Genomic DNA, 14324 nt, shown 5'->3' with positions numbered 1-14324 from the left:
AACAGTAATGTGCTAGCTTGTGTGGCAATACCTTGAGTGTAGCTTACCTTTCAAGAAGCAACTCGCAAGTTTGGCATCTCCATTGAACCCCCAAATTTCTCTCAAGTCCTCAAAGGAGGCTCAGTGTTTATACTTTTGGGGGAGGTAAACCCAAAATGGCTTACTTATAGTTGTCAATTAACAATAAACTGGGATAGTAGAGCGTATTTTGACATAAAAAATGTTACATCACCTTTAACAAATGTTCTGTCTCTCTCTCGCAGTTGTGCTACAGATACAGAACTTGATGTGAACCCGTGTGTAAGAAAATTGGTTTGAGATTTTGTCTGCTGTTTTATCTGCAGCGCTTTGAACAAATTCTGGCATGGGACATTCTGGCTTAATTCTACACTGTAAAGGGATTTCTCTATAAAGAGTGACTCAGTATTGGATTTGAGGGTCAAGTACGCCTCACTGAGCAAACGAGAACCCCTCAGCACTATTATAAACAAATTAGCTACTTCAAAACATGTTCAGAATTTATTAAGATGATTTAGGTTGTATACTGTTCAGGACTACATTGCATGTAAAGCCCACTGACACATCCACTTTCCCAGGCTACACAAACCAACAACATAGCTTCACTTTCAAAGTATTTTCATTTTATATGAACTCTCTCTCTCTGTCTCTCTCTTTTTCTGTCTGTCTCAGAGCAATTATCACCTTTTATCTGGAGGGGGCGGAGTCTCACTCACCTTCTCGCTGTTGCTGGGGGATGATGGCTGGTTGCTGGGGAAACGCTTGGCTAATCGGTGTGTACGCGGCAGGATAGGCTGCTGTAACCAAGAGCGGCAGGGAATGGGGGGTGAGAGCAAAGAAGGAAATTCACATTAATATTCCTAAATTTAACACATCGACTTCTAGCATTATTCCATTGTTGATGCAATCTTCAGACACTGACTGAATAAATGAAGAAAGTGCATCACATCTGAGCTGATAGGGCTCATCTTTGCTTTGATTCACAGCCCACGAAGGACATAAACTTTTTGAGGGTTTTTGTCACTTTATTAGATGCAGAGATGTTTGAAATTACATACTAACATACTATTTTTTGAGTATAAAGTATGTTTACTGTGTATAGTATGCACATTTTCTGGAATATACAACAATTCAATTTAAAACCAGAACACACTGTGTGTAATACTGTATGCCAATGTGCCTGACTTCACCTTCCATTTCCAGTGTTATGAATGAACCAGAAGCAATATCAACCATGATTTTTACATGTCTTTCTTTACTCATTATTTAAGACATTTTTACACAAAATTGGATAAAACATTTTTTTTAGGTTTATGTCTGAAATTAAACTGAATGCCACTCGCTGAAGTAAACATGCAACATTGTAAGGTTATGTGATGCATAATACTTTAAATAAAATTTTTACTGCATACTTCGGTCATATAAACAGACAGACGGAAAGATATAAAGGATAGGGGAGCACCTGCATAGTGCTGCACGCCAGCATATGCTTGCTGGAGGGGGTCCGTCAGCGTTGGGCTCTGTGCTGAAGAGAAACAGACAGATTTCAATAATTATTTATGTGGGTTGGGTCTTACCAAAAACTGCTGTGATGACCAGTTGAGACCAACATGAATTTCCAGGCTGATCTAGGTTGGTTTAGTCTAGTAAGTTCTGGTTTGGTACTAGTCTTGTTGATTTTTGCTGGTTCATGTTGAGCCTATATACAGTAGACTACAAACCAGCATAGTCTTTCTGGTGAAGCTGGTAGAACAGAGAAGTCTTGATCGTTAATATAGCTAAGAAGCCTGGTGGGACACCAGCATCCATAACACAACATATGCTTGTAACCACAGTAAGGTAAGGTTAAGGTCAAATAAGTAGTCTTACCAGGGTATGGATGGATCCCATTGGTGTAGATGGGTTCGGAGCCATGCTGTCCGTTGGTTTGTGGAGCGAGAGCACTGAATCCATTCACACTGATGGGAGCTGTGATGCTGGGCACTGCTGTGGCACTGATGCCTGGTGGTGTACTGGTGCCTAAAAAAACACAAGGATCATTCCACTTGACAAAACAATAGAGCTTATGAATACAATACACTCACTGAGCACTTTATTAGAAACAACTGTACACCACCTTATTCATGTGATTATCTAATCAGCCAATCATGTGGCAGCTGTGCAATGCATACAATTATGCAGATATGGGTCAGGAGCTTCAGTTATTGTTCACATCAACCATCAAAATGGGGAAAATATGTGATCTCAGTGATTTCGACAGTGGCATGATTGTTGGTGCCAGACGGGCTGGATTGAGTATTTCTGTAACTGCTGATCTCCTGGGATTTTCACACACAACAGTCTCTAGAGCAGAGATGTCCAAACTAGGGCCCGCGGGCCAACTTTGACATCATTTGGGCATCTCTGCTCTAGATGACCTTTGATTGCAGTAATTTAGCAGATTGCAGAGTAATGTTTTTATTTTTATTTTTATTTTTATTTTTTTTGTATAATGAAATCATTGTATAATGAAATCATAAAGGGCAACTTTAATATTTTAATATAACACAGTTTGCAGAGCCTGAAATTCAGCGCGGGTATTGCGCACAATTATAATAATTCACACAATTTTCCACGTTCATATTGCGGGAAATTACTGCATATTTTTATTCACTTTACAGTGCAGCTGCAAATTAGTAAACCAATAGATACGATGAACAAATCAAATCAATAAACTTGTTTTTGTATCAAACTATAATTCCAGAAGCTGAGTGAGAGTGCTTTGTCACATAGTTACTGATCTAAAGATGTTACAGATGTATAAATCTTTCTAAACCTTTTAGTTCGACATGCAAATGGCGTTATACCACGTCTCCGTAAGCGAGCGACGCGATAAAACAATATTGCTCCTGTTTATAATCAGCAAAGCTGTTAACATTGCAATTGCGTGTGCCTTTAATATCTTGGCGGGGAGCACATTTGCAGCACATTTGCAAGAAAGGCAGAAATAACAAAAATGTTTCGCGTAATGTACCAGCTGCATGGTGAAGAGAGATGCGTAAACACCTGTTATATCTCTCATTTTCATCTCTAGTTCCATCCAGGGTTGGAAATTAACGGAGGCTCTGGGCAAAAAAAAAAAAAAATAAATCCCTTGCAATCCGATATCGTTCCAAATTAATATATCCATCGTGTTCTTCTTTTGAATTTTTCGCTGAACATTGTTTGTTTTGTGACGTCCATTGTGTAGCTGTTGTCGAGTCAGTGACAGAAGCTCGCGCCATAAACGTGCACAGACGGGCACTCCGCTTCTCATGCTCCACATTAGTTCGGTGTCATGCTTCCACGATAAAATTATCAAATGCTACAATGTAGTTAATAATAATATTAACATAAATAATATCTGGATGTGTTAAATAGCCTTGATGTTAAATAAAATGTTATTAATGATACAATAATAATTTTACAGAACATTAACCACTTTTGGTGTATGAATCTGTGACAAGGAGGAGGGTGGGGCCAGGCCGTGAGTGTGCACACCCAGCCCCCAATCAGGCTAATCAGCCGAGGAGAGGGATAAAGACGAGCCAGATGCGGCAGTTAGGGAGAGAGAGAGAGCCACACGCAGCTGCCGTGTCATTTTGTTTAAGTTTTTATTAAAATATTACTTTGATGGTTCATCCGGTTCCCACCACCTCCTTTCCCATTTTAATCCCCCCTATTACATTGGTGCCGAAACCCAGGAAGGAGGAGGGATGCGCTGTCCTGGAGTCCTCGTCATTGCCGTACACCCAAAGGAGCAGCCGCGAGGAGAGGAGGGGCTCGCTGCCGGCCGCCTGGAGTGGTGGAGCCACTGCCAGGGGTATAGGGGCTTGCTGCCGGCCGCTTGGAGCGGTGGAGCCGCAGCCAGAATGCGGAGGGGCGTTCCATTCACCAGGGGTCGGAGGACTCGCTGCTGTCCACCCGGGTAGGAACGGCTGTCATCCGCCAGAGGGTGGAGGAGCGGTCGAGGACCAGGCGACTGCATGTCTGGGAACCGGTGAGCAATTTTTTTTCTCTCTCTCTCTCTCTCTCTCTCACTGTCACTCCGCCTCGCTCTTTCCCTCTCCCCTTTTCCCTCCCCTTGTCTCCCTCCCAGGTCACGAGGAAGGCGGGGAAAGGACCGAAGGGGCGGGGGATGTACGTCATGCCGGGGGTTCCCCGACCTGAGGCAAAGGAGGGAGGAGTGATGAGGAGGAGGACTAATCAGCCGAAGAGAGGAATAAAGGCAGCCAGATGCAGCATTTTGGGAGAGAGAGAGAGCCACATGCAGCTGCTGTGTGTGCGTTTGTGTTTTGTGTCTTTATGTTTTAATTTTACATTAAATATTGCTTTGACTGTTCAGCCGGTTCCCGCCTCTTCCTTTCCCATTTTACACCCCCCCCCCCCACCCCACCCCGTTACAGAATCATATCTCTGATTAATGTTCATTGTGCTATTAAATTGGCTTGAAGGAGTTTCTAAGTTTTTTATAAGCTCCTCATTCCAAATCTGGAGAAATGCTGTCATCTTCTTTGTGTCAGTGCATTTGGCCACACAGCCCTCAATCATGTTAGATTTTTGTGCCTTCATGGGAAAAATGTTGGGCACCTCTGCTCTAGGGTTTACTCAGAATGATGGCAAAAACAAAAAACATCCAGTGAGCGGTAGTTCTGCGGACAGAAATGCCTTGTTGATAAGAGAGGTCAGCGGAGAATGGCCTGGTTCGAGCTGACAGAAAGGCTACGATATATCAGAAAACCACTCTGTACAATTGTAGTGAGCAGAACAGCATCTCAGAATGCACAACACGTCAAACCTTGAGGCGGATGGGTTATAACAGCAGAAGACCACGTGGGGCACTTAATTTAGACCATAGTGTTCCTAATAATGTGTTCAGTGAGTGTATAGTGCTTGACGGAAGTGCTTGAGCTCAATTTAATGTCAGGAACACTGTGTGATTTTTACTAGGGCTGGGAATTGCCACAGACCTCCCGATTCATTATTACAACGATATTTCCAAGCTGATTCAATATTTATTGCGATATTGCGATTCTGTAAGTATTGCGATTTGATGTTTTGATATAAAAACTTCTTAAAAAGATAAAAGAAACTTTGTTAACTCCTTTTTTCTCAGAAAGCAATGTCTGTTGAAGAACAGTTGTGTCTGAATTGACAGTTGTTTTCATTCTGTAATATATAATTTGCAGGTAAAATGTAGGGATGTGCAAAACTACCAATTTAAAACTACCAGTCGACCAGTCAGTGCGTTGTCTGAACTAGGCGATTAGTTAGTGCAAAGGAACCCATAAGGCTGCATTATGTCCATTTATATTCAACAAATACATATATACAATATATCATTTTAACTTATCAAACTAATTTTGATATTTTAGAATATAAAATATAACATATATTCCCACAGGCTATTACTATTATCATAATGATAATTTTGCAACATACAAATGGAGGCTAAAGAGTAAACTTGTTCAAGAACCATTACTGGGGCTGTACTGAATTATGCCAATTCACCTGTAGTCCCAATGTCGTTGTATGTTATTTGCATCCTGAGATAGTCTGAGAGCCTATGCAGTGTTCTCATAGACAATACTATTCTTACAAACTGCTCCCAGATGACTGACAGAGGGGAAAAAAGTGAGAACTCACCATTTGCGCGTGTTCCGCGAGACGGAGACGTGTTGGTTCCAAAGCGCAAATAACTTCTGAACAAAAAAGCAAATCAGACATGCGCATCGCTGGCATTTCTTGTTCTTCAAAATATAATCAGGTGTGTTTCCTGAAGCACGCGTCTTTGTGTCTAGCCGGCATTTCTTATCGACAGTGGCGGGTAAATGTGCAAAATTAGGCTGTTAGGTTATAAATACTGAGGGGACGCGACATATACAACAGTTTGATAAGACATTTTACAGCTAAAATATTTATTAAAGCAGTGTCAGACAGAATCTGCAGAATGACATCTGACAAGTATTCTCCTCAACACCTCTCAAATAAACCTTTGGATTATGCATAATAACAGGAACATTGATCACAGCAGAGGATTTTGACGTCCGATAGTGAACAAACGGCGCTTTGATGGCTGTAGCAGGTGCATTAAAAGGACTAAACCTTTTATCAGAGAGAAAACCTGTTAGTGTGGAACTCTGCACAAATATAGCTTCCTATATTTATCTATTAATCATTGTAGCATTAAGATAAACATGTATGTTTGTTATGAAATAAAAAAAAATTGATTTTTTTAATGAACATTTAAAATCGTTTGGCTCAAGAATCGCGATTTGTAACAGAATCTATTTTTTTCCACCAGTCCTAGTTTTAACGTAGAATTTTTACTGCTTTACGTTTATTATTATTATTATTATTATTATTATTATTATTATTAATACCACATTGCACATACAACAAAAATTAAATATATCACAAATAGTATCACCAAAAATACAGTAAGTAAAAAAAGAACAAATTACAAATTACATACATAAGACAAAAAACAAGTAATATAATTCTTAGACAAATATTCATAATATATATATATATATATATATATACTTCCAAAATTAAAATAAGTAAATAAAATAAAAATATATAAAATACACTTAAAGCTATAGCATAAAGGCACAACAGCTTCATATATAATTTGCACTAAGGCTTATAACCACAGTATAATTCTATCTATAAATAATAAATGAATAAATGGCTTTTATTCATAGTGAAATGAAAAACCTTAATCTCAATTAATCTTTTGACAATTTTCTCAGAAACATGTCTTCTCTACCAGTTTGAACTCTTGTCATTTTCTCTAACTTTCAATAATACTTTAAAATCAATTTTAAATGCAGGGAGACTTAACCCTTTACTATCCGTAGTTAAAATATATACTTTTCCATACAAAATAATACTAGAATTCAAAAAAATGTTTTGTGTATGATCACCCCAAATTATCATATATGGATTCAATGGAAATGTATTATCAAATGCAGCAAGTCAATTCACTATATTGGATCAAAAAGAAGCAACAAAACGACAATACCAAAATAAATGCATAATATCTTCCTCCTCTTCTGAACAAAATCTACAGTCATAATCTAATTTAATGTTCCATTTAATGTATACAACATCTATTTGTAGGCAATATTTTTTAAAATAATTTAAGCTGAATAGCCCACATTTGTAGACATAATGTTTTCGTAAAGTTTCCTAAAAATGTCACCCCACGGGACAGATATGTTAAAAAGGTCTTCCCAATAATCCCTGAAGCGTTGTGGCAGCGAACATAATTTTTATGTTGTAAGGAAAAATTATATGTCTTTATTCATTTTTTATATTCTGCAACCATTTATAATTTTTTATATTCGGACAGCAGGTAATGATAGATTCCTTAGTCTTTTTAACCCCCCCCCCAGTTTACAGGTATAGCAGAAAGTAATTGTCTATAAAAATAATTTGAATCATAATTATGAAAAAAAAAAAATCATATTCATCAACAAGATAATTTATAAAATAGATATGATTCCTAAGAAATACATCCCAAAATAAAAATTTTCCTCCATTTACTATATTTGAATTACACTATAATAGCTGCTGAAGTACCCCTAAAGTTGAATAAGGTGGATGATACTGATAGTGAAGCTTTACAATTGTTGCTTGTTCAAATTACACAGTATATGACCTCAAAGAGATCTAGGATAAAACTCATGGCAAACTGTGACATCAACAGTCACAGAGTTTTCATTTTGGGAGAATGCCAGGTTCGACCTCTTCATGGCCCTCATGACACCGATCACTAATCGTGTTTTGTCTGCTTTCGTTCAAGGGCGTTTCAGTCGTGTCAGATTAAAGATGATAACTAACACAAGTGTGTGCAGACATCACAGATTATAAGAGCCAGAAAACTGAGAGATTTGTGAAAGAGTGAAGCACTTTAATTAATTTCTCCTGACTCTTCTTCTGAGGTGTCAGCTTACTTTCATGGCCGGATTGTCAAAGCTGTTCAAAAACACCATGTGTGTGTTAGCACGGGTCACACTCAGGTCTGGTATTATCTGTCAGAAATCTTCGCTTCTGTATTCTTCAGTCAATGACAGTCTGGTCAAAGGCATCAGACTGGCCATGTTGCAGTGTCAATGCTCAAACAGAGACCTTATAATTGTTGACAGCAGACAAAGGAGACTTTTGTTCTGTTCCAAAACCTAGTGAGCTCCCTTATTGTCTACTGCTTAAGACATTCATAAGTGATTGATCTGGGACACCCTAAATAGGTAGCAACTCCATGTGCCACAGAAATAGTGTTCTTCAGATAACGTGCACAAGAGACTCATCTGATAATTGATTCCAATAGAGTTTGACATCAGCATGCTGTTAAGCTAACGATGAAATACTCTAATAAGCACACAAAAAATGAGGTAAAATCAATATTTCATTAGTTTCAATGTCGTTCATCATATCATTAAATATCATCCTTCCTTGTGTTCATCAAGTAAATACCAGCATGGAAAACATGCTTTGATTATTTTAACAAGACACTGTACAGAAGTAAACATGTATGTTTGTGTGTGTGAAGTATTGACCCTCCCACCTGAAGAGGGTGTCATCGGTGCAGCCACCAGGCCGTTGACATTGAAAGCTGCCATTTGCTGCATTTGAGCGGCTGCAATGGCAGCCATTGGGTTGAGATACGAGCCCTGCGTCGCTGCCATGAGCGCTGCCTGCTGCTGCATTATTTGCTGCAGAAAGAAAGAGAGTGGCATGAAACATTCGTCACTGTTTTCTGTTTAGGTTAGTATTTATTGTCTTTGGGGCGAGTGTCCCAGAGGGGTTTAAAAATAGAAATGTGAAGCTTGTATTTTGTGAAAGAACTTCACAAAAAACTTCAGAACTTTCAGTATTTTTCAAAACTGTGTTATTTGAGCTGTAAAATTCAAATAATAATGAAAAGGAGGATGAACTTCAAGTAAACCTGCTATTTCCTCTAACCACATCCACATTCATGTGTCACATATCTTGTGTTGGTGTGACTCACAGCATGGGTATATGCTCCATAAGCTCCAAACTGTATAGTCATGGGACTAAAGATCCCAAGTTGACCAGCCATCTGATGCATCCTGCGGAGAGTCCGTTCCTTATCAGTGTCTGCAAACTTCACCACCAGACTAGAGGAAGCTCCCTTCACACACACACACAAATTACATAGGGTACATCTATTTTAAACAAATTAAATAGTAAAAAAAAATAATAACACAACTCATCAGAATAATCAGAATAATTGATTTCCCATCTTTATTATGATAAGTAATTTTTAATTAATTAAACTGAATAAAAAAACATTTTGGAACAGCCTTTATCATAGCACAAATACAAACAAAACATTACCATAGTAACTATTGTTTCTTAGTTTCTGTCAAAAACATAGATACTAGAGGTAGTATTACAACTTTAAAATCATGATACAGTAAATTGGGATCAAATACCATAAATAATATTGGATCTTCTTCAAACAGCTTTCAGAATATTTGTAATTTTGTTTATTTTTATTTATAAAAATGTTTTGACACAGTGTTGGCTAATATCAACATGCCACGGTTTCACTAAAACAACGTAATAATTTGATTTTTTACATAAAAACTTTATGTAAAATTGATAAAGTAATAGCACATCTCTCCTCAACAAGCCACATGATTCATGTTATCATTCATATCTGTACAATGAACATGCTATTAAACAGTGCTATAAACAAAGCAAAAGCTTGCCTTGGCAAGCACCACTAATAACTGTAAATGTAATGGTATAATGCAAGGTTTTGTCATTTATCCAGGCAGCTTCCATATGTCTGACCTTCTACAATCACCTAAATTACTTTGTATATCAGACAGGCCTTCCAATTATGGATACTATTTGGACTTTTTTTAGCAGTGCTTATCTCCAAGTCCACTTTCCATTTTCCGACTCATTTTACTTGTGATGTATCTCTGAGCAGAAGTCGTCTCATTGAAGCTCTCTGGATGCTGCTTGAGACATTGATTCATTTAATTGTGCTGTGCAGCTGTCATCATGAGACATGATGAGCTGAGGAGATCTATGGTGGATCTCAGAGAATTCCCATCTCTGCAGTATACAGTTCATTAGTGGACTCCTTCCTGGCCCCGTATACCAACACTACAGTTAACGGCCACTCATTACTGCTGTTGGAGAGCCGTGATATTGACTGGAGTCAGGCTTTACAGCATATATTGTCCTGTATGGATGTCAATTTACCACAGCATACATCAAATAAAAATTAACTGAGAGACACAGAACAGAGATACTGCATTGGTAAACAACAAACACACTGGGGGTTCACACAGCCAAGACACACACACATACAAACACCAGGATGATCACATTTGCATTTATATGTAAAGTAAATGTCAGGGTTAGAGCAAAATTCATCATTCAAGAGAAAGTTCCCTTTCAGTTCATGAGTTGGAATTTGAATTGGCAACAACATACAGAATATTGAATTAGAATTTGAATTGGAAAGAAAGAAATCAACAGTCACACATAAGGGGAATTTCATTAGACCAACACAAACAACAAAACATAATAACAGAATTAATTCTGATTATACAACAGTTAGTTCCAGTCCTCATATCTGATTGGACGAGAGGCATTCCAAGAGTACTGCTAGCTCGCACTATCAGCATCAGCACTAGGGCGTTTTACTGTTTGTATCACTCCACTTGTGTTTGGGGCGTTTCAAACGTGTAAGAGCAGTGCAGATGTGTAAGAGCAAATAGATGTGAGAATTTTCATTTATCCCTGTGACATAAAAGATTTGAGCCAGCAGGTGGCGACAAAAGACCATCTTGAATTTGCTATAAGCGAGATGAGCTGACGTCGATAAACTGTGTTTTGTCACTAAGTGCGCAGTTTTTTTTAAGTCATCCGGAATTGTCTCTCACTCCATGATTGCTCGGATTACTACTACACTATAGCTGAGAAATAGAGTTAAACTAACAGCTTTCAGCATTACTGCCAATCACAGCTGAGAGTCACAATGATGGAGTAATCAAACACACTCAGGGCGCCTAACTGATACAAGTTTCCGAGTTGGGTAAGGATGTAAACTTTCAACATGACGGAGGAGAAAACGCTTTCTGTGTCGGTGTCAAAATAAGAGTTCCCCAAGAAATATACAAGAATGAAACTTATGTCCTCCATGTTTTCTCTCCGACAACAAAGGATTTGAATGTGCGATTAAGCATGTATGGCAGCATCACACCATGATCGTGGCAGATTACTATCACACTACAGCTGAGGAACAGGGTTAAACTAACAGCTGCAGCATGTTCATCACTGTAACAGACGCAGGTAATCATATGCTCAGTCTCTCTCTCTCACACTCACTCTCTCTCTCTCTCGCTCACATACACACACACATCCTTGTTTCTCCAATAACTTGTTAGAAACAGTCCAAGCTGTTGTTATTAGTACTTAAGTGTGGTTTTTTAATTTAGTAATGGAGGCTTGGGAGTATCTTTTGAACTAGCAATGGCAGATCATGTGGCATAAGAAAGTAGTTCCAAACACAAGAGTGTTTTTTGGGACAGTCCTTAGTTTTTCTCGACTTATTTATTTACTTACAATATGTTGAACTGTTGTATAAAAACAATATCACACTCGCAACTGTATGCTGTATTGTTCATTTATCAGCATGGCTGGGATAATGTGCAGCAATTGGCATGCAATCTTGTGCCTACAGCTGAATCACAGTTGTGCTGATAGCTGGAGAAACAGCACTCTTGCTTGTGTGATATTGCTTTATTGATTATGTCTAATTCCATGAAATTTAAAGAGCACCTATTATGGTTTTTCAAATATTACCTTTCATGTAGTGTGTTATATAGCTGTTTGTGAATGTAAAAAAGTCTGCAAAGTTTCAAAAATCAAAGTGCACGACAAATGGAGTTATTGATTCCCAAAAGAAAGAACCGATTCTGAACACCTGAAACGAGTCGTTTGTAATTCCAGACTTACTTCCTGTACTAACCTATGTAATTTGGTAACAAAAAACCCGCCTCTGGTCTTCATTGGCTGCTCATGAACAGCTTTGACCCACCCTCAAACACTACACTAAGCGGTAGACCAATCACAACAGACTGGGACATCTGACCAATCAGAGCAAAGTAGGCTCTCTGAAAGGAGGAGTTTAGAATGAATCCTTTAGAACGGTCATTGAACGAGTTGTTTTTGACACTGGGAAAAAAGGTAATGCTACAATTTAAATTATGAGCAAATTAAAGTGTTTTTTGACCTTGGATGCATGTAAATCTATTGTATGAGACTTTAAAACAAAATTAGGCACGTTTAAAAACCATAATAGGTGCTCTTTAATAATTAAAACAACTAACAAAACCAATTAAAACAGGTTTTATTTTAGCAGTCTGATCTCAGAATCAAGTTACTATTAATAAAAATTTTTGCACAATTATTTTAATGTGTCTCATTGTACATAATGCAGAAGATTCTTGGTGAAGAAGGCGCTACAACAACGACTTTTATTCCCTTTCATACAAATCATGAGAAAAACGCAAATGATAAGTTCCCAAACACTTTTAGCCATGTTCCTCACACAATGCTGTCTTATGACATCTAAAAATATTTACAATAAAGCATGACTTGTAAGGTGATACATTTTAATGTTTGCATTACATAACCATCTATTTTTATAAGCTTGTTCAAGCGCAATCAGTTGGGTGATAGGTCAACTGAAAGAGCTTTGCAAAAAAATCGGGGTATATTGTTATATTGTTTATGCTTAGGTCATATTGTTTATGCTTAGGAGTAAGGTTTAGGTTAGGGAGGTCAGTTTTGTTGACTAAAAATGTAATAGCGCATTAACCTTAAAAATGTCTTGGTTACTGATGTAACCTCTGTTCCCTGATGGAGGGAACGAGATGTTGTGTCAATGTAGTGACACTAGGGGTTCGATCTTGAGAGCCCCAATCACCTTTGCTTAAAATAGAAAAGGCCAATGAGAATTGGTGAGGTGAATTTGCATGCCACTCTCCGCCCCGGACATACGGGTATAAAAGGTGATGGCGTGCACCACTCATTCAGATTTATGTTGATGAGCCGATAGAGAGTCCCGGCCATGTCAGTGGCCGGTTCAGCACCGTGGCAGGAGGGACACAACATCTCGTTCCCTCCATCAGGGAACAGAGGTTACATCAGTAACCAAGATGTTCCCTGTCTGTCACTCACTCAACGTTGTGTTGGGCGGGCATCTGGCAAACTGGATCGCGTAGCCGAGGCGAATCATCCTGATGAGCCACCGCGAGGGGCTGGAGAGCGCTAACCAGGTCTCCAGCCTCCGCGACAGCGGCACCAAGGGGACGACTGGACTTACCACGCCCGGGCAGGGTGGTTCCCACCTGGAAAACAGCCAAGGGGGGACGTGCTGCTCTGCAAGCCCACAACGGTGGCCGGTGACTGGGGTGGGTGAGCGACCCCAGAGACCAGCACACTTACCTGTTCGCCGGCTGTCTCTTAATGGAGAACGAGGGAACGGGGGGAACTTGTGTTCACCTGATTGACTGGAAAGACTTCCAGCGCCTGGCCGTCACGAGTGCGCTGGCCTAGGGAATGAGGAAACTGCTCTTTTATTGACCATGTGGGTGCCGAGGCACAGAGGGCACTCTGTGATGGAATACTCATCACGCGCTGGCCCAAGGGTGATGGTGGGGCTGGAGAGATCACAGACCGGTCAGAAGTAGTTGCCTCATCCCTGGGCTGCCTGTATCAGGACTGCCTCGAAGCCCATCTGGGGTTCTTGGGGTCCGGCTGACAGGCAGGTGGAGCCGACTTCCCGTGGGAGGATCTCTTTCTCTGAGGCCGGCGTATGGGCTCCGATGGTACAGGAGCCGGGGCCGGCACCGCAGGGGAACGGCTCTGGCGAGAAGCAGAAGCAGGATGTGCTTAATTGCATTGGTCTGCTTCCTCACCGTCGAGAACTGATGGGCGAAATCCTCGATGGTGTCGCCAAAAAGCCCCCCTTGGGAGATGGGTAAATTGTGAAAGCGGACTTTCTCGGCGTCACGCATCTCTGCAAGGTTGAGTCAAAGGTGCTCTTGGACCACAAGAGTGGACATCATCCAGCCCAGGGTGCGCGCCATGACCTTCATAGCACGTAAGGCGAGGTCGGTCGCAGTACGCAGTTCCTGCATCAGCCCTGGGTCGGTCCTACCCTCGTGCAGATCTTTCAGCACCTTGGCCTGGTGGACCTGCAGGATGGCCATGGCATGCAGGGCAGAAGC

The 14324-nt window shown here is 39.9% G+C and overlaps 1 protein-coding gene across 1 annotated transcript in view; it reads right to left on the bottom strand.

Moving 5' to 3' along the window:
- The window catches only part of celf6 (CUGBP Elav-like family member 6), a 186641-nt gene that overhangs the window by 11417 nt on the left and 160900 nt on the right, over positions 1-14324 (bottom strand). Inside the window, exons 6-10 of the mRNA XM_051724999.1 lie at positions 9053-9196; positions 8609-8756; positions 1888-2037; positions 1481-1543; positions 735-815 (exon numbers count right to left, since the gene is read on the bottom strand). Of these exons, the coding sequence (XP_051580959.1) occupies positions 735-815; positions 1481-1543; positions 1888-2037; positions 8609-8756; positions 9053-9196 (586 nt within the window). The remainder of the gene's footprint in view (positions 1-734; positions 816-1480; positions 1544-1887; positions 2038-8608; positions 8757-9052; positions 9197-14324) is intronic.

The sequence above is a fragment of the Myxocyprinus asiaticus genome, chromosome 18 (genome assembly GCF_019703515.2).
Source record: "Myxocyprinus asiaticus isolate MX2 ecotype Aquarium Trade chromosome 18, UBuf_Myxa_2, whole genome shotgun sequence".
NCBI lineage: Eukaryota > Metazoa > Chordata > Actinopteri > Cypriniformes > Catostomidae > Myxocyprinus > Myxocyprinus asiaticus.
The sequence above is the reverse complement of the archived record's forward strand: the minus strand, read 5'-3'. Positions and strand labels throughout refer to the sequence as shown.